At 44.9% G+C, this 21,009-nt stretch overlaps 1 protein-coding gene across 3 annotated transcripts in view; it reads left to right on the forward strand.

Moving 5' to 3' along the window:
• The window catches only part of SRGAP1 (SLIT-ROBO Rho GTPase activating protein 1), a 187,065-nt gene that overhangs the window by 133,731 nt on the left and 32,325 nt on the right, over positions 1-21,009 (forward strand). For 2 of the 3 annotated variants that reach the window (XM_068170431.1, XM_068170432.1), the window contains exons 11-15: positions 4,689-4,716; positions 7,116-7,218; positions 11,335-11,395; positions 12,061-12,138; positions 13,646-13,780. In XM_068170431.1, coding sequence (XP_068026532.1) covers positions 4,689-4,716; positions 7,116-7,218; positions 11,335-11,395; positions 12,061-12,138; positions 13,646-13,780 — 405 coding nt within the window. Of the gene's footprint in view, positions 1-4,688; positions 4,717-7,115; positions 7,219-7,726; positions 7,761-11,334; positions 11,396-12,060; positions 12,139-13,645; positions 13,781-21,009 lie in introns of all 3 variants that reach the window. The other variant, XM_068170436.1, reaches the window with a different exon arrangement.

Here is a 21,009-nt window from a genome sequence, read left to right on the forward strand (position 1 = left end):
GGCAGATGCATATTCATGATGGGCACAAGGGAGATCGCTTCATCTGAATGCTCTGTGTGCAGTCTGTGTCTGCAGATTGGGAGAACTGAATGAGAAATACTCAAATGAAATTGATAGGAAGCACACTGATACACATTCATTTTGACCTGTCTCTCATCTACTGAATGAATGAAGCAAAGGGAAATGCAAGAAAGAGAATAAGCAGTTGTAAAAGAAATAGGTTTTGCCCTACAGGCTGGGCAGTGAGCGGCTGGAAAGCAGCCCTGAGGAGAGAGACTTAGGGGTGCCGGTGGACAAGAAGCTCAACATGAGCTCTCAGTGTGCACTTGCAGCCCGCAAAGCCAATCAGATCCTGGGCTGCATCAGGAGAAGTGTGGCCAGCAGGTCAAGGGAGGTGATCCTCCCCCTCCACTCAGCTCTGGTGAGACCCCACCTGGAGTACTGCCTCCAGTTCTGGAGCCCCTATTACAAGAGGGATGTGGAGGTGCTGGAAGGTGTCCAAAGAAGGGCCAGGAGGATGATCAGAGGGCTGGAGCACCTCTCCTGTGAGGACAGACTGAAGGAGTTGGGGCTGTTCAGTCTGCAGAAGAGAAGGCTCCGAGGTGACTTAATTGTGGCCTTCCAGTATCTGAAGGGAGCCTACAGGAAGGCTGGGGAAGGACTGCTCAGGATCTCAGGTAGTGATAGGACTAGGGGGAATGGAATAAAGCTGGAGGTGTGGAGATTCAGGCTGGATGTGAGGAGGAAGTTCTTCACCATGAGAGTGGTGAAGCCCTGGAATGGGTTGTCCAGGGAGGTGGTCGAGGCCCCGTCCCTGGAGGTGTTTAAGCCCAGGCTGGATGAGGCTCTGGCCAGCCTGATGTAGTGTGGGGTGTCCCTGCCCATGGCAGGGGATTTGGAACTAGATGATCCTTGTGGTCCCTTCCAACCCTGACTGATACTATGATACTAATCTGTTAAATATCAGAGGTGTGCTTAAAATCCCCTAGAGTCAGGATTTGTAATGTCTTCTGTTTTGCTAGTGTCGGTAGGATTCTCAGTCTCAATCAAATTTTACTCCTTACATGAGAAAGAAGTCCCTGGATTACCCTTTTTCTGTCATAGGTTGTTGTACACACTCTTTTATCCCCTTTTTTCACCTCTCTAGAATCAAGGCCGACAATCTTCACCTGTCTTGTTAGTGCTGGATATTCTTCCCAGAGCTGATTCATTTTACCACCTTGTGCAGCTCCTTACTCTTTTTGTACTGAAAAATACATGTTCAGATTAGGGTTTTCATTACTGTGCAGCATTTCAGATGCACCTGGTCACTGCCACATAGTATCATAGTATCAGTCTGGGTTGGAAGGGACCACAAGGATCATCTAGTTCCAACCCCCCTGCCATGGGCATAATCTCAGGTTTTGCATGTCACTGTTTCTTCATTTCTTTCTGCAGTCTGACAAGCTTTTTTGGTGCCACTTTTGAATGAGCAGTTTGCTTGGACCTAGCCCAAGCCATGCTCAAAGTGATTTCCAGAGTCAGTACAAACAGCTGTTGTTCTGTGAACTCCTTAGGTGTTTCATTCTGTCTTCCTCAATATCTCACTTGGATCTGTCAATACTGAATTTCATTTGCCATTGTGTATCTTGTTGCTTAACACAGTTAATCCCCTCTGAAGGGCCTCATAGTTTCATCAGGACTTGATAACAAAAGCATTTCAGTCATCAGCACAATACTCTGCCTGCTTAGCTGCTGTGATCTCCCCAAGACATTAGTCTGTGTGTTATGTATCACAGCATCACACAGTATAACTAAGGTTGGAAAGGACCTCGAGGATCATCGAGTCCAACCTATCACCACAGACCCCATGACTAGACCATGGCACCAAGTGCCACGTCCAATCCCCTCTTGAACACCTCCAGGGACGGTGACTCCACCACCTCCCTGGGCAGCACATTCCAATGACGAACGACTCGCTCGGTGAAGAACTTTCTCCTCACCTCGAGTCTAAACCTCCCCTGGCACAGCTTGAGACTGTGTCCCCTTGTTCTGGTGCTGGTTGCCTGGGAGAAGAGACCAACCCCTTCCTGGCTACAACCACCCCTCAGGTAGTTGTAGAGGGCAATGAGGTCACCCCTGAGCCTCCTCTTCTCCAGGCTAAATAATGCCAGCTCACTCAGCCTCTATTTGTCACACAAATGATCCTAATGGGAAGGCTTTAGTAACTCATGGTTGCACTTCTGTCATGATGGAAAAAAGATCATTTCATTCCACTCACTTTTCCTTCCCTTCACTAGTTTCTGATCAATGAAAGTATTTTGCCACGCAATCCATGGCTGTTTAGTTGCTTCAGATGCCTCTTGTGGAGAAACTTACCAGGGGCCTTTGAAAGTCTTAAGTAAATTAGTTCAACTGATTCTCCTTGATCCACTATTTTAGTGCCATGGTCAAAGATTCTAATAAATTAATAGGGCACAATCTCCCGTTGGGAAAGCTGGGCTGGTTGGAACTTACCATGCCATGACCTTTGTAGGGTTGCATTATTTTGCTTTTCATTACCCTGAGCTGATGCAGTATCATAGTATCAGTCAGGGTTGGAAGGGACCACAAGGATCATCTAGTTCCAACCCCCCTGCCATGGGCAGAGACATCCCACACTAGATCAGCCTGGCCAGAGCCTCATCCAGCCTGGGCTTAAACACCTCCAGGGACAGGGCCTTGACCACCTCTCCCTGGACAACCCATTCCAGGGATTGACCACTCTGATGGTGAAGAACCTCCTCCTCACATCCAGCCTGAATCTCCACAGCCCTCTTGTAATAGGGGCTCCAGAACTGGAGGCAGTACTCCAGGTGGGGTCTCACCAGAGCTGAGCAGAGGGGGAGGATCACCTCCCTTGCCCTGCTGGCCACACTTCTCCTGATGCAGCCCAGGATCTGATTGGCTTTGCGGGCTGCAAGTGCACACTGAGAGCTCATGTTGAGCTTTTTGTCCACCATCAGCATTGCACATGCCTGACTTACTGCTCTGTGGTTCTGCCACAGGAACCTTTCTGGAATACAGCATTTGCTTCTTTACAGTGCTTGCAGTTTTCCTGTGGTGTTTCCCAGTGGTAGTGCTTGTCTCGGTTTGAGCGGATAGGAAGCTATTTTGACCCCTCCCCAAAGGAGTACAATCAAAACTCTCCACAGAGCTGGAAAGTTTAAATGGAGATAGTACTCACAAATGTACACAGAAATACCAAATGCACAAATTCATGTTCAGCCTCAGCCCAGCCCTCCAGCCTGGCCTTTTTCAAATCTTCACTAGGTCAAAACCCTTCCAAAACCTTCCCCCCTGCCAGGCCAAAACCCAAGCCTCAGTGTGCCTCCACATGCCTCCCTGTTCCTCCCCCAACAACCTAGGCCAAAAATTGCATAGCAAAAAAATTAGCCAGGCTGCTCAGGGCTGAAAGCCTGCCCTGGAACACCAGCAAGATAACAGCCTGGCACGCTGGGAGCAGAGAGTGAGAGAAGGGGCAGGGCAGACAGTAAGGTCCATTTGTATAGGGGTGCAGGATGATGGGAATGGAATGCCAAAGACTACATTTTCCAGTGTCCACCTCCTTGTACTCTCTGGTACCTCCTGGAGGACCATTTTTACCTCTGTAATTCTTAAACATGTGACAGTGTTGTATTTTTGCCCCTGCAGTACAGGAGAGGAGGCAGGTTTTCAATGCAAACCACTGGTGTCTAGTGCTCTGCCTTTTTAGCACTGCACAGATTTAGGCACGGTGGGAGATGTAATCTAGTCTTGGTGCAGCTCTATTTCTCTATTGATACAGCCACTAAAACAGATAAACACAAACAACAGATATTGTTTGGAGGTTTACTTCACATTATGTACAGTATCAAGTGACTTTAATCTGTGGGCACACTTCTTAATAGTTGTTCCATAACATGGGTTGTGTTTATGTTGTAAATATAACTGTGGAGGTGATAGATAACTGTGCTGCTGTTTGTTGTATAATTGTGTATCTCAAGGGGTGACCTCATAAATGTTTATTAGTATGTAAAGGGTGAGTGCCAAGAGGATGGAGCCAGGCTCTGCTCAGTGTTGCTCAATGACAGGACAAAGGGCAAGGGGTGGAAGTTGAGGCATAGGAAGTTCCATGGAAACATGAGGAAAAAGCTTTTCCCTGTGAGGCTGCTGGGACATTGGAACAGGCTGGCCAGGGGGGTTGTGGACTCTCCCTCTCTGGAGATACTCAAAACCCACCTGGATGAGTTGCTGTGTGATCTGCTCTAGGTGCTTTATAGGAAGAAGTTCTTCACCATGAGGGTGGTGAGACACTGGAACAGGTTGCTCAGGGAGGTAGTGGAAGCCCCATCCCTGGAGGTTTTTAAGGGCAGGCTGGACGTGGTTCTGAGCAACCTGATGTAGTCTGAGGTGTCCCTGCCTGGGGCAGGGGGGTTGGAACCAGATGATCCTTGAGGTCCCTTTCAACCCTAACAATTCTATGACTCTACGATCCTGCTCTGGCAGAGGGGTTGGACTGGATGATCTTTTGAGGTTCCTTCCAACCCTTAACATTCTGTGATTCTGTGATCTTTTGCTGGTAAAGGTAGGGCTGAAAGTCATTTAGCAAGTGTAATTTAGATGCAGAGGGGGGAAAAAATCTACATAAGCCCTCAAATGATTGTTTTCTATTTACTCAACTCTTGCAGGTCACAGGGCTGAATATATGACAACAAGGTAAGATATATTTTTATTTGCCTTGATTTCAGTGTGAAAATGTAATAAAATGTTGTAAGTTACAATTTTAGACCAAGTTTGTATGGCTGTAAAACAATGTTGTTGCTCTTGTCACATAAACTGTGTGTTTCCACGTGCAGCACTTCTGTTTCTGCATGCTGATGGGTAAATGACCAGACTCTTCATCTTCCTCGCTCTTGAGAGCTGCTTAGGCCAATGTCATGGGTGGTACAAGCTGGGGAGATCCTTAGGAGTAACTTGTGAATCACACATCAAATTTGAAGGTTGCAGGGGACTTTTTGATGCTAGAAAATGAATCTATTTCAATTGCTAGAGGTAATGTACCTCTCACGGGTTTTATTTAACCTGATACAGAGGTAAATGTAGGGGGTAGGCTGCATCTTTAATAACTGAGTTCTGGACAGGACTAAGTGCCTCTCCCAGCATCCACATGTTTAATGCTTAAATGGGTCTATCTGATCACAAAAGAGAAAGGAAGCTGTGTTAGAGCTCCCTGCTTGCTGCAGCACGTGCATTTTCAGCTGTGTAATGCCACACCACCGGCGATGCCTCCAGGCACAAACACAGATGAGTCCTGCAGCCTGCAGGGCACCAGACTGCAACTCTTTGAATTTACAGCTGCCACTTTTGTGTACTGCTGTTGGGCAGCACCCTTCCCTTCCTGATGACAGCAAGGCCATCCAGCCCAGCTTTCCTGGTCTCTTCATGCCAAGCCTCATCTTCGAATGTTCAGGGGTTTTTTGTTTACAAAACAAAGGAGTATGGACCTCCAGCTAAGAAGTTTGGATCAATTCTGACTCTGCCTTTCATGGACCACTTGGTTTTGTATGATTTCTCTGCCTGCCCCCCATGTTCCTGGGGACATCCCTACAGACTTCAGATCACCTTTCTCCTGCTACTTCATGGTCTGCTTTAGCTCTGTAAAGTTGGACTTACTCTCTTTCCATACACAACCCCAGATGAAAAGCAGCAAAGAATCAGAGCATTCTTCCAACTGCTGACAGTAATTCTGAGACCCATGCCTTCAGCTGTGCCCCCAGATGCTACCAGGGATGCATGGAAGTCAGCAAGCTTATGTCTAATGAGAAAAGTGTTCTTTCTTGGCTCCAAAGCAGGTGACTCATGAGGCTCACATCATCCTAAATTCCCTGCTGTGTAAGCAGCTGAAAGATGATGAATTTAGGCAATGATTTTGCCTTATTAAAGTTGGGCATTAACTTGAAGCCACCAAACCTATCTTCTTACAGCTGGTCCCTTGGAAACTCTAAGGGAACAAGGTCTGCCCATCCATTCTTCAGTACCAGTTCCTCCACTCCATCTGGGACCTGCCAGTTGCCCCAGGTTTCAGTTAACTTCCCAGACTGTAAGACATGCAAATGGAAATGTTCTTCAGAGTCAAGGTTAAATTGCAGTAGGGAAGAGGGTATATTTAAAGATTACTTTTAAAATAGCAGGTAGTGCTCCAACAGACCAAAGCCCCCATCACTTGATGCTCTATGCATTATTATTCCTCTCTGTTTCTGACAAAACATTTGTGTTTCTGTTTCAAATTCCTGGGGGGGGAAAAAAGACAGAAACATTGGACTGCTGATTCAGGGGTAGCAGGGAAGCTGTTGGCATGCCCTGACTTTCACAAAGTAGAGAACAATAGACAACCTAGAGAACAGTAGTTATTTCCTGTAATGTCTTTCAGTTGTAAACATTTTGCAGACCAAATTTTTGTGTGTTCTTCCTTTCCTTTTGATTGCCTTACGCTGCTTTTGTTTGTTTCAAGTTGATGATTCTCCTTTAACTCCTTTAGCTAATCTACAAGGTATTTCTTTCCTTCTGTGAAGATGTCGATGGTCGGATCTGGAAGACTAAAGTTGCTTAACCTTCTTGGCTGTAGCTGAAAATGCAGACAGCTTGGTTTTGAAGTATCTTAGGAGTGTGATGAGCAGCTTTAATTTGCATTTGAAGCTTCTTCAGCACGAAGCAACTTTTCTGCTTGATAAGAGGTGCTTCCAGCGCCTGGTCTTCTGCCATGGCTGGCAGGATGAATTCCAGTGGTTGCTGCGCATTTCATGCATGACTGCCACAAAAAGAGACCATTCCAATTGTGCAGAGTTTGGAATAAATGTATATGGTACAACTGCAAAGCAGGGATTCATAAAGAATGTAAACATCTATCCATAAGTAATGTGTTTTCAATGGGGGAGTTCTGCACTCTTTAATCACTGTACCACTTGGATTTGATGGGAAGTGTTTATTTGTGAAGTACTTTGTTTATTTCTCTCTTCTCTACAATGTACTGTTGTTTTGCCATGAGCTTACAGACATTTCATTTGATTGTGTAACTTAACTCTATCTTGCTCAGTAACCATATTCCCTTCCCTTAGGCCTCCAAATCTTCCCCCTAAGCCCCTGAAACACAGGAAGCCCAGACCCCGATCACAGTATAGTGCTAAGTTGTTTAATGGTGATTTGGAGTCATTCATCAAGGTACTGGCAGAAGCCATCCTCTTGGCTGATCTCAACACTTCTTTCTATAATGGTCACCCCCTCACATGAGCTGAGGCAGATCATTATGTTTACATCTGTCCTGGGGCTCTTCTCTTTCCCAGGTGATCAATATAATACTTCCTGAAGTCGGGGAAAGGGGGAGATTTATTTCTCACATTAGCCTCCCTGCAATTTTGTTTATCAAGCAGGGATAATTTTGGTAGCCTGGTTTTATTAGGAAACTTAGCATCATGTAGGAGATAAGATGCAGTGGTACATCCCACAACTTAGCACAATTTCCTGCTTGCCATTTTCATTACATTCAGCGTACAAAGCCTATGGAGAAGCAGCGTTGCCCTGGGTTTGATATCCAGTGTTTTATTTCCTGTGACTTTAGGAATTCATTATATTGGGTGAAATTGTGATCACTGCTATTCTGGATCTCATATCTTTGCTGTATTTACTATCTTCTCCTTTCTCATACTTTTATTTCTGATAATGCTTCTAGCCGAGGCCGAAGGAACTCTCACACGAGACATCAGGTATAGTTCTGGTGACAAGAGAACCATCTCTGCCTCACTTTCAGCTTGCATTCATGCCTGGCTCAAAATTAGCTCTTTAAAGGACTTGGAGGGAGATGTTTGCATTAAGAAATGAGTGTATGAGTGCAGCAGGCAAAACTTGACCCAGAGCATAACTCTGGAGCGATAGTAGTCTTGAATGATGGATATTTCCTTCTCCATTAACAAGCACCTGCCCATCACGGTCAATTTGCACCTCTGGGCACTAGCTGGCAGAGTTAAGGGAAAGAACTGCTAAAAAATATATGTCAGAGTGCATTTATAGCTGCAGTGAATGAAATTCCTGACTGCAAGCTCTGTGAACTGCATTTAACTGTTACAGGGCTTCTTTTTTTTATTTCTTCCTGTGCAGCTCAGCTATCAGCAAACATTTTGCAGAGCAAATTCTGTGCTCGGTGGCACCGCACCAGTTTAGCTGTCTTTGAGTCAAGCTTTCAGCCACCCTCGGTACAACTGTAGGGAAAACTATTATTATTATGCAGACAGTGCAGTGAGGTGCCAAGACTCTTGAGAAATCATCACATGATGCAGGAGATTAATTTCATGAGGAGTGAGTGAGAGTCAAGGATGGAAATGAGCAAAGAAGCAGAAACTCCCACAACAAAAGCCCCTACGTTGGAGAAGCACAGAGCGAATCAGGAGAAATAGTATCCTGTCACAGGGAAGAGGGTTATGCCACATGGCAGTGTGGGTAAGAGGGCTTGCTCCCAAATGGAGAGTCCTACATCGTTAGCCTTTCAGAAGGAAAGAGAAAAAGAAAGCTGGTAGCCTGACGATAGATTTGCCAGTGGGGGAGCTAAGCTAAGAAAACATCTCTGCCCAAAAGCCCGTGTCACTGCTGATAGGGATGAGTCACGCTGACAGACGTGAAAGGATTGCAGCTAGCAAAATACAGTATTGCACCAGATTGCTTTTTGTTACATTTTTGCATCATGAGAAATGACAATTAGTCCCAAAGATACATGCACTGACTACACACATCAGATTAAATTCGCATCAGTGGCAGGGTCACTGTCCTTGACGTTTCACCAGCACAGATTGTAACTTCACATTCCTTTCCTGTCATCAGCTCCAAAATCCAAAGCTGTTGGTTTAGATTATTTCAGGGAGTTGCTTAACTACAAAGTTGTGTGTGGTTCTCAACAGATTCTCCAAAACTAAGTAGGAGAGCAATGTTGTTGTTGTTGTTGGGGTGGTTTTTGATCATTTCTTACTGCAAACACTATCTTCTCCAAGGCTTTACATCCTCTGCACAAACCAGCGTACTAACACGAGAGACGGGAGCATGTTGTGCATGTTTTCTAATACTCTGCTTTTTGGAGGGCCAGACTGTTCAGTGTTGGTGAAGATGACAGCATTCCTGGGTTTAGAACCTGACCTCTCCCACTGGGGTTATTTAATTCAGCTCATACTGAATCGTGAGACAAGTCAAACAGAAAATGCTCATCCAGACGTTGCTGGTTCTTGGCCAGCCAGTGTTTGCTACGTTTTAAATTAAAAGACAAACAAGCCACAATGTAAACAGCATAATTAAATAGCATCATTAGCAAATTAAATAGCATCATGCAGTCTGCGTAACCCCACTAAAACAGCACAGAGTGCACAGAATACCAGGAGTTAGGATATCTGAGGAAGTGCCTTGTTTCACTGTTCCACTGTGTGTTATTTGTAGTAGTTGGCTTTTCTTCTGTTTGGGCTTGATTCATAAACTCCCCATTAGTGTAATTTAGCATGAAAATAAAACACAGAATGTTAGGGGCTGGAAGGGACCTCAAAATATCACCTAGTCCAACAGAGCAGCATCACCTATACCAGATCACACAGGAACGTGTCCAGGAAGGTCTTGAATATTTCCAGAGAGGGAGACTCCACAACCACCCTGGGCAGAAGGACAAACTAGAAGGACTAGTTTGTAAGAGAAAATGTGTATTCTGCCCTATAGGGTGCTTTTGAGTTCATAGGTTTTGTCCTACAGACTGGTTTTATATCAAACTTTAAAATGAATTAATCAATCCTCTGAGCACTTACATATTTGAAATACATTTGGGAAGAAAAATTGTAGCTTCCCAGACAGGAATTACAAAGGTGCCCATTATTTATGAAACAGTGTTTTTTCCCAGCATTAGCACCAACTTTGCTAACAGTTTTTAATCATAGGATTGGTGTCTGTAGTAGGTGTTTGGTGACTTGTAGTCATTAGTGCGCTCGGGGTAAACCATCCGGTTTGTGAAGTGCCAAAGCAGAGATGAAAGTCTGTGGCTGTTCTTTTGGAAATTCGCCAGTGTAAAAGAAAGAGGCAAATAACTCACTGAAAATTAATGTATAGCCATCTCCTACTCCTCCCATCACAAGCCTTTTTCTCATTTGTTAAAACATCTCTGCTTAACCGAACATGTCACTACAGACCTGCTGCTGTAGCAAGAATGATACCGCAAGCATTGATAAGGAGGTCAGGAGGAAGTTTTACACAGAGAGAGTGATTGCCCATTGCAATGGGCTGCCCAGGGAGGTGGTGGAGTCACCATCACTGGAGGTGTTCAGGAGGAGACTTGACAGGGTGCTTGGTGCCATGGGTTAGTTGATTAGGTGGTGTTGGATGATAGGTTGGATGCAATGATCTTGAAGGTCTCTTCCAACCTGGTTTATTCTATCCTATTCTATTCTATAACCTGAGCGCGGCCAGGTGGGGAGGTGGAGGCTGTCACCTCCCTTTCCAAATACCTTTGTACCTACAGAACCACATGCTCAGATCAAAGTGGCTGCAGTTCACCACCCACTATACTACCAGCTAGTTAGAGCAGCCTAAAACAATGTCCCAGCCCATCATCTGCCCTGTGTTAGGGTGTACAAATCAGCAGGGCCCGTAGGAGTGCTCTCAGGTCAAGAGGGGGATTCCTGGTACCCTATGCAATGTCATTTGGTGGCTGCTCTCCAGGAATATTTCTGACAGTTCAGCAGGGCCAGAAAAGGCCTGGTCAGCTCTTTGTAATCAACATTCTTTACAAATAAACAAACACACACAAAAACCCCAAACAGAGAAGCAAAAAACAACCCCAAACCACCCACCCTAAAGTGTTAGGTCCTGTGTAATTAGATCCCTGTAGGATTTTATTCACCAGGAAAAGAAAGGGAAGTTAAATGGATGCAGAGGGATCATCTTTATGATGAATTAATATTCTTAATAATAAACTTCTGAAAAGGCAAATTCACTGCTTTAACTCATTTTGCTTCAAAGATCTAAAACACCTGCATGAGCTTAGATGTCACATACAGTGTAAGCCAGATGCAGCGGCAGAGGTAGAGAGCCAAGTACCTGAATGTCACGATTCAGTTACTGTAATAAAGAACTGTAATCCTTTCCCTTCACCTCTTCCTTTTCCTACTTCCCTAAATGGGAAGAGTGGTTTTTTGCCAGCACTGTATGTCCATCTGGACTGACCAAGACAATGCCTTTTCACACTCAGTTCATACTAGGGAGACTTCCGACTTCCTCTTTCTGATCTGCAGTTCACTGTTTCTGCTCTTCTGTTTCCAGGATTCAGGACAAGTCATTCCTCTCATTGTGGAAAGCTGTATCAGATTTATCAATTTATATGGTAAGTGCTAAAACCTACTACGTAATCACAGAATCACCTAGGTTGGAAGAGACCTCAAAGGTCATAAGGTCCAACCCATCATCACACACCCCATGACTAAACCATGGCACCAAGTGCCACGTCCAATCCCCTCTTGACCACTTCCAGGGAGGGTGACTCCACCACCTCCCTGGGCAGCACATTCCAGTGGCTAACGACTCTCTCCATGAAGAACTTTCTCCTCACCTCGAGCCTAAACCTCCCCTGGTGCAGCTTGAGACTGTGTCCTCTTGTTCTGGTGCTGGCTGCTTGAGAGAAGAGACCAACTCCCTCCTGGCTACAACCTCCCTTCAGGTAGTTGTAGACAGCAATAAGGTCTCCCCTGAGCCTCCTCTTCTCCAGGCTAAACAATCCCAGCTCCCTCAGCCTCTCCTCACAGGGCTGTGCTCAAGGCCTCTCCCCAGCCTTGTTGCCCTTCTCTGGACACGTTCAAGTGTCTCGATGTCCTTCTTAAACTGAGGGGCCCAGAACTGGACACAAATTTCATTATTGCCCTGACCTTTGTTGTGTATCTTCTGCATGACACATTTAGCACCACAGATTTTTTACAAAAGGAAAGAAAAGGAATTAAAAGTACTGTAAAAACAAGATTGATTTCTCACCACTGTCTCTCATCTTTGCTGCAGGTCTTCAGCATCAGGGAATTTTTAGAGTGTCTGGTTCCCAGGTGGAAGTCAATGATATTAAAAATTCATTTGAGAGAGGTAATTGCATTTTCATTTATTCAAGCATTTTACTATCTGACATTTTGAAATACTTCAAATTCTAATTGCTTTCTTGGCTGTTCAGGAAGTTTGTGTGCACTTTGTGTACTGCACCTAAAACTCTGCACCCCTCATGTGCTTAAAGATGAAGTGTAATCACGACGTGCTTGCTTTTCCCCTCTTACATCCCAGGAGCTCGAGGTTGTTGTTCCTTTGTTTAGACAAAGGGCTATGACTCCTGAATCAGCTGTAAACTTTGGTCTTTTGTTAGTGATAAACTGCAAATAATAACTTGTCTGTCTCTCTTCAGAAAGGAAAGCTTCTGGGGTTTAATTAGATTCAGGAGACTACTTAATGCAATTTGAGAACCCTGTTACTTGACCTTCTAGAATAGAAGCGCTGAACTTTCTGGTCCCTCTGCCAAAGAGGCATCAGGATCAATGAAAAGTACAGCTTGTGAAAGGGTTGCTCCATTTTCAACCACTGCTGTAGTTCCCAAAGGAAGCTTCATCCCCAGAGGAGGAATTATGGGAAAGATACCAGAAAGTGAAAACAACTTTTTAAACGTAGGTGGCTTCCAACACCCAGCCTAGGGTTGCTCTGCTAGGGGAACCAGAATCCATCAATCCCCTAACCATGTGAAAACAATTCTAGTTACCATTTCAAGACAATCTTACTTTTTCATTTCTTGAGTCTTAGAAGCTGGAGGTTTTTCAATTTAAACTTTTTGCAGGTCATTTGCTTAATAAGGAAACCCTTGGAACATAAGTTGTGTGACTAGAAGCATGAAAAAAATTGCACAACATTTTTCTCCCCAGGATTAGTTATCTATCTTGTTAAACCTGATGGTATCTCTGACAAGATACCCGGAGCAACCATTTTTACATGCTAAGTGAAGCCACATCCTCCTATTCTCCAGCTTTTAACTCTGCCTTATCCTTAACTGCTCCTCCTAGGTAGTGTTAATCTGGAAGATACATTTTGAAGTGTTTCAAGATAAAGTCTTCAAAATTCCATGTAGTTCCGTCATGTCTGAGGTTCCTCTTAGGGTTTCAGTTCAGTTCAGTGTTTTCACATGTTCCTGACTTTTAAATGAAGACCACTTTCCAGTTCAGTGAGTTCTTACCTTGCTCAAACTGCACCATGTAAGCTCCCAAAGAAGGAAGGTTATTCAGTTAAGGAAATGCAGGGGTTGGTTTGTGTTTCTTCTTTACTGGCAGTAAATCACAACATGCCAATACCTACTTGGAAGTGCAGGACCTTAGAGATCACTAAGTTATGTAATTTAAAGGAAGATTTATTTGGGCTGCCAGTTTGACTTTAATCATAGCCTGGGCTTTCTAAATCTGTGTTTATTATCTTACTTGAAAGCTTGCGTTGCCACCTCCCACACACCAGAAAGAAAAAACCAACCAAAAAACCCACCAAAATGTCACTCACTTACAAAACTGTTGCATGCAAGGATGCTCCTGCATGTGTGTTTCATTCACTGTATTTGCTTTTTAAGGTGAAAATCCTTTGGCAGACGACCAAAGTAACCATGACATTAACTCAGTTGCTGGAGTACTGAAGCTCTATTTCCGCGGGCTGGAAAATCCTGTCTTTCCTAAGGAAAGATTTAATGATCTTATTTCTTGTATCAGTAAGTAGAAATTTCTGTTTCTTCCTCAATAGAATTTTACTTTCATATATCCAGCAGAGGCCTGAAAAAAAAGAGCTAACTTGACAGATTTGTTTGCCATCTGTAACTGTCTGGGTCAGTTATTAGTCATCCTTGCAGCTGCGGTGGTTCCTTTTCCCCGGTGGGATTAATGTACAGTGCAACTCTTTGTTTAATAGGGCAGGAAGAAATAGCTTTTGGTGTACAAGAGATAGTTAAATCTAAAATGCATTATTATTTTCCTCTGTGTGTTGGGGCAGACAGAAGGGAATGAAGTCATGACTGTGCAAACAGAGGACATTACTTTGAGGAAAGGTTTTCATGCCCCACAGCTTGGAGTCAGCACTGGTGAATAAGTAACCAACTGCTTGATATTGTGTGGATCTGGACCTTTACTGTACTCAGCTTAAAACCCTTGATCCAACCAGCAGGAAAACCTTTCAGTGCAGGAATGGAGGGGAGCAGCTGCTTGTTTTCTGTGGAGGAGCTTGGTCTGCCTTCCAGCAGACAAGTTGTAACAGGATGCCTTGAAGGAACACTGCATGGGTCTGTGTACTGCTGGTGTTCGTAGCCAGACACAGAGAGGTTGGAGTAGCTTAGGAAATCCTCAGCAGATGAGTGAATTGCTTTGGCATGCACAAAACCTCTTCTAGTTCACAGGTCCCTGCAGATGTTGAGGAGGGATAAGGCCAAGCCAACTATCAGTAGGCTTACTGTTCCCTGTGGGTCCTTTAGAAGTGGTCAGAGGTGCTAGCTTTGTGGAAGACTTTCCTCTTTTCGGCCTTTCCTTCATAGCTTGCATTCTACAGTCAAATGGAGGAGGCAGCAGGATTGCAGGTAATGAGGGCCAGTCCTTTTGGACTTAAGGCAAGCTTTCTCCAAACTTACTTTGGCAAAGGGTTATCAGCCTAGCAGACAGGGCTGCAGATCAGTGCGTGCACAGTGTCCTGGAGTGGCTATCAGATGGACTCTTCTGCTCCTTGCTGGGGGAACCCAGCATAGGTGCATTCCTTCCCACATAGGGAGGATTGCAGTAATTCAGCCTGGAGGTTACAGATGCATGGATCCATGTGACCAGGTCTGCATGCAGTGTGTGTGTTTGGTTGTTGGAGGGGAGTTTTATACAGCTGTTGCTATTTGCAGACTTGATGGTATTGAAAAGTCCTGAGGAACCTCAAAAATGCACTTTAAGAGTCTGATCTCTGATGCTGAAGGGGACTCTCTGTCTTTTTGAATGGAATGGAATGGAATGGAATGGAATGGAATGGAATAGAATAGAATAGGAGTAAACCAGGTTGGAAGAGACCTTCAAGATCATCGAGTCCAACCTATCATCCAACACTATCTAATCAACTAAACCAGGGCACCAAGTGCCTTATCCAGTCTCTTACTAAACACCTCCAGTGATGGTGACTCCACCACCTCCCTGGGCAGCACATTCCAATGGCCAATCACTCTTTCTATGAAGAATTTCTTCCTAACATCCAGCCTAACCCTCCCCTGGTGCAATTTGAGACTGTGTCCTCTTGTTCTGGTGCTGGCTGCCTGGGAGAAGAGACCAGCCCCAACCTGGTTACAACCTCCCTTCAGGTAGTTGTAGAGAGCAATGAGGTCTCCCCTGAGCCTCCTCTTCTCCAGGCTAAACAATCCCAGCTCCCTTAGCCTCTTCTCATAGGGCTGTGCTCCAAACCCCTCACCAGCTTTGTTGCCCTTCTCTGGACATGTTCCAGCATCTCAACATCCTTCCTAAACTGAGGGGCCCAGAACTGGACACAGGACTCAAGGTGTGGCCTAACCAGTGCAGTGTACAGGGGCAGAATGACCTCCCTGCTCCTGCTGGCCACACTGTTCCTGATACAGGCCAGGATGCCATTGGCCTATCTTAGTTCAGCCTGAGGTCAGCTTTAGCTAACCGTGCTGTCACAACCCAGAAAATGTCTGCAGGTCATCAATAGTGAAACCTAAAAAGGGATCCTTTTGACTGAGTGATTTTATGCACGTCAGGGATGATGGAACTTTAATAATCCTTCTCTGTTTTTCATTTCTGTATGAAATCAAGCATATCTGCTGGGAGAATGTATTGATTTAATGGCTTCAGTTGATGGGAAATCCACCACATTCTTGGATAAGATGTTCAAATTATTAATCTCCTTTCATCATTAAACATTTGTACCAAGTTTCTGCTGTCACATCCTGCCCAGTGGATCTCTTTTTTACTTTGTCATTTTGCCTAGCCATTAGAAAAATATAAATGATAGTTCTTACGTGTGGAGATGGTATTTCACTCCACTGTGGTGAAGAGCTTTACAAGGATGATCAGAGGGCTGGAGCACCTCTCCTATGAGGACAGACTGAAGGAGTTGGGGCTGTTCAGTCTGCAGAAGAGAAGGCTCCGAGGTGACCTCATTGTGGCCTTCCAGTATCTGAAGGGGGCCTACAGGAAGGCTGGGGAGGGACTTCTCAGGATCTCAGGGAGTGATAGGACCAGGGGGAATGGAATGAAGCTGGAGGTGGGGAGATTAAGGCTGGATGTGAGGAGGAGGTTGTTCACCATGAGAGTGGTGAAGCCCTGGAATGGGTTGTCCAGGGAGGTGGTCGAGGCCCCATCCCTGGAGGTGTTTAAGCCCAGGCTGGCTGAGGCTCTGGCCAGCCTGATCTAGTGTGGGGTGTCCCTGGCCATGGCAGGGGGGTTGGAACTAGATGATCCTTGTGGTCCCTTCCAACCCTGAATGATACTATGGTACTATGAATTGTAAGATACCAAGAATGAGTACTCAGGTTAGAGAGATTGCACAAGGGACTGCTTAGGAATGCAAAACACACTTGCCCAAAACAGCCTTTTAAATGTGTCCCAAGAAGAAGAACCTGGATTATTTCAAAGAGTTTCTGTTCACCTTTAAAGCTTCTAAAGATGGGATGGGGTATGTGGAGAGGTAGAACTTCAGTGAGCTGAGGATGTGTTGGTGTCACCTGTGGGAGAGAATCACCAACCTCTCAGAGCATCACTGTCTGACAGGCATCCGGTTCAGTTATCCCCAAATGGTCTCCCATTATTAAGAACCCCAATAAAAAGGACAATGAATACTAGATCTCTAGTGTCAGGTCTTGGTTTCCTTGGAGGTTGTCAAACTATTGCAATGTTAAATAATCCAGTAGAGCTGCAATCAGTGATGACCAATAGCCTAAAGCATGGTCACTGCTTTTTGCAGGCATGTTTTACAACTGAAGAGTTAGTGGGAAAGAGGCATTGCCCCCTGCTTCTGGTTTGGACTGGCTGTTCTCTGGGGCTGTCATAAGTCTGGATTGGAAAAGGTCTGAGGGAGCTGGGAATATCCAGTCTGGAGAAGAGGAGGCTGAGGGAAGACCTCATCACTCTCTACAACTACCTGAAGGGAGGTTGGAGTGAGGAGGGGGCAGCCTCTTCTCCTTGGTGACAAGCAACAGGACTAGAGGAAATGGTTTCAGGCTGCACCAGGGGAGGTTTAGGCTGGGTGCTAGGAAATGTTTCTTCACAGAAGGTTCTCAAACATTGGAATGGTCTGCTTGGGGCAGTGGTGGAGTCACTATTGCTGGAGGTGTTTAAGCAGTGCGTGGACCTGGCACTTACAGACGTGGTTTAGGATTCAGTACTGGGTTGAAGGTTGGACTGGATGAGCTTTGAGGTCTCTTCCAACTGGATGTATTCTGTGATTCTGTGACCCTGTAACAGCTTGTCAAAATGAGGTGTAATGACTGAGTAGTTCTGCTAGGTTTTACTTCTGCTATTGCTGTTACAGAAGAAAGCAGAGGATTTTCTTCCTGATAATGTGTTGTAAGAATACCAGATCAGTTTCTGTCAGGGTTTGGAGGAAACCAGGGGTGGTTTTGTTGTTTGGTTTGGTTTCCACAAGGTTATCTTTAGCGAAACTCTGAAATGGCAGGTCAGTGCCTTCCTTCAGCAGAAGGAGAAGTAAGTTTGGAACATGGCAGGATAACAGGAGTTTTGGAGCACATCGGGGTGAATTTACCTTGTGTTGTCACAGTGAAGGGTTTGGCAGTGGTGTGAGGAGAGAAAGAGAGCTCTTGTGCACCCAGAGCCAGCCCCACAACTGCATGCTGGGAACAGTGGGCTGTGTGTCTGCACCTTTTGACTGACAAGCCTGAGGTGGAGTGTTTTTACAGCTGGATACCTAGACTGTGTGTTTGAAGTGGTCCACCTCTAAGATGTTGGGCTTTTGTTGTTTGAACAAACAACCATTTCAGAATACACCACCTGTCACTGTTTAGTTTAACTAGCACCTATGTGGCATGTACTATCAAAACCCACTGGTCTCAAAAGGCCTTTCCATTGCTCTGTTTTAACCTTAACACTATGTCTTGCAAAAAGGAAGACAGTCTAGGCAAGAGTTTTCTCCCACTTCAGCCTTGGAAACTTATTATAGTTGCATTAATTTCTTCTTCTGTGCTCATGTGACCTCACATACTAAGTATGTTGGCCTTCATGTTAGTGGGAGCAGGGCCAGACACCCTTTCCTCTCTGGGAACACATGCCTGTAAATTCTTTAGGTCACAATTGATCTGTAAAGTCCAGAAAGCTTTCACATTTCTACTTTAGAGGGTTTAAATGCTCTTAATTCACAGAGCCTTCGCTGTCTGGTGGAACAGTGAGGAAAAGAAGGAGCATTAGTTTGTTTCCAAGTAGTTTTCCCAGATGAATGTCAGTGTGGGGGCTTTCTTGGTTGGGTTTTTGTTTAACAGTTGACAGAAATTCTTATTGGGGGAGTAGGGGGGAGGAAGAAAGCAAATTTATAAAGTTAATGTTCACATGAAACTGTAAAAGGGCAGAGTGTTACACATCTTATATGGCAATGTGATGTTGCCAGTGAAAAACCCCTTGAAACTGAAGTACTTAGTTATGGATGTCAAGCATAATTGAGGCTACAGCTGCAAAATGAACCTTTCCTCAGTAGAGCCACTGAGGAATTCCTTTGCATTTATGCATATATTTCCAGATGAAATAGACCATTGTGATTTAATGCTTTCCCTTTTGCAGATACAGTGAGAGCAGTGCTAAATGACTGTGACTTTGGGGGCAATTTGTATTAATTAAACTCATGAGAACAATCTCATTCTGTTTGGCCTTATAAACTGATTTAGATAAAATTCCAGGCAAATTACAACTTCTTCAGAGCAAGTATGAAAGGTAGGACAGAATGTAAAGTATCCATCTGATTATGGGCCCTAATTCTGCATTCTCAGCACAAGAAGTGGCTACTGTTGCTCCCAGCATCACTCAACCATCCAGAGGGTAAAAATAAGGTGGGAGGAAGGGAGGGGAGTTGAATTGCACTCATTTTCTGCCCCTTTGTAGGAACAGGTTGGGCCAAACACAGGCATATTATTTATAACATCAGCTACATGGATGCAGAGCTGAAGCTGTGCTTAGGGCTGGCTGTAATTCACCTTCACTGCTGGGGCAATGCAATTCCTCTCCTGGTATGAGTTCTTCCACACATGAATTACAGTTCACTTTTATAAAGCTACCTATGCAATGTAGCAGCAGATGCCTATCAGCTACCCAGACTGCTTAACTTCTGCTCAGGTCATCATAATTCATCTCCCTTGCCTTAAATTTGATATACTAAGATGCCAGAATGGATGAAAACTTTCATCTTTTTTCCTTCTGATTTCCATCATTTTAGTCCCTTGCTGCCAGCAGTGCCCATTTACCTGAAGGCATAAATGTTATGAAAGGAAATCTTTTTATTGCTTTTCCAGACTATTGCCCATTGCTTAAAAAAAGCCCCAACAAGCCAAACACCTGTGTTCTGGGTAGTCAACTGTTCCTGAAGAAGTTTCAACTAAATGGCAACTGGTTCCTTCCCCAGTTGTCATCAGAGGCCTTTGTGTTTGTCCTTCTCTAATGACAGAACCATAGAATGGGGCTGCCCAGAGCCCTGTCCAGCCTCACCTTGAATATCTCCAGGGATGGGGCCCTAACCACCTCCCTGGGCAACCTGTTCCAGTGTTCCACCACCTTCATGGTGTAAAGAGCCTGTTCCTAACATCCAATCTAAATCTGCCCTTCTCTAGTTTGAAGCCATTGCCCTTCATCCTGTCACCACAGGCCTTTGTAAACAGTTTCTCTCCATCCTTCTTGTAGGCCCCCCTCAAGGACTGGAAGGCTACTACTAGGTCTCCCCAGAACCTTCACTTTTCCAGGCTGAACAACTCCAGCTTCCTCAGCCTGCCTTTGTAGCAGAGGTGCTCCAACCCCCCGATCATTCTTGTGGCCTTAATGCCTTCATAAATAGATCTGAAAGAGCTGTAAGTGGCATTGCTGAGTTACTTGAGTTGGATCATACTCATCCACCAGAGTGGGAAGAGGCACAAATTGTTAACTTTAGCACTAATACATATTCATGTACATTACTTGTCAGCTGCAAATTGACCATAAAAATTACATCTGCAAGTGTAACTCAGTCCCATTTGATGTTCAGCGAGTGTGTAAAATATGCATTAGGTATTCACTCTGTTACTATTAGGCATCACACCAAGTGGAAGCAGCAAGTGACACCCCACCCCCCCGAGACAGCACATTGGATTTTAGCTTTGAAAACTGAGGTCCTAAAGGAGAGAGATAGCTTACATTACCATTGTTTAATTTCTTGTTCCTCTTTTGTGTAACCCTTGGCTGTCAAATATGCTTAGCTTGCACAGTGCTGGCTGGTATGGTATCATGGTTCAGTCATTGCTGACACCAGGTTTCTTTTACATCTTCTGACCACTAATATCTTCCCTTTGCCAAATGTTTGCAATTCTTTTACTACTACTGAGATTGGGCTGTGGAGACAGTTAGCAGAGGATGGTAGAATAGAATAGAATAGAATAGAATAGAATAGAATAGAATAGAATAGACCAGACCAGGTTGGAAGAGACCTTCAAGATCAGCATCCAACCTACCATCCAACGCCACCTAATCAACTAAACCATGCAACCAAGCACCCTATCAAGTCTTCTCCTGAACACCTCCAGTGATGGTGACTCCACCACCTCCCCAGGCAGCCCATTCCAATGGGCAATCACTCTCTCTGTGTAGAACTTCCTCCTCACCTCCAGCCTAAACCTCCCTGGCACAGCTTGAGACTGTGTCCTCTTGTTCTGGTGCTGGCTGCCTGGGAGAAGAGACCAACATTTGCCTGTCTACAACCTCCCTTCAGGTAGTTGTAGAG

Source organism: Melanerpes formicivorus, unplaced genomic scaffold (assembly GCF_026170545.1).
Source record: "Melanerpes formicivorus ecotype bairdi unplaced genomic scaffold, bMelFor1.0.p_v2 SCAF_3, whole genome shotgun sequence".
In the NCBI taxonomy this organism is placed as follows: domain Eukaryota; kingdom Metazoa; phylum Chordata; class Aves; order Piciformes; family Picidae; genus Melanerpes; species Melanerpes formicivorus.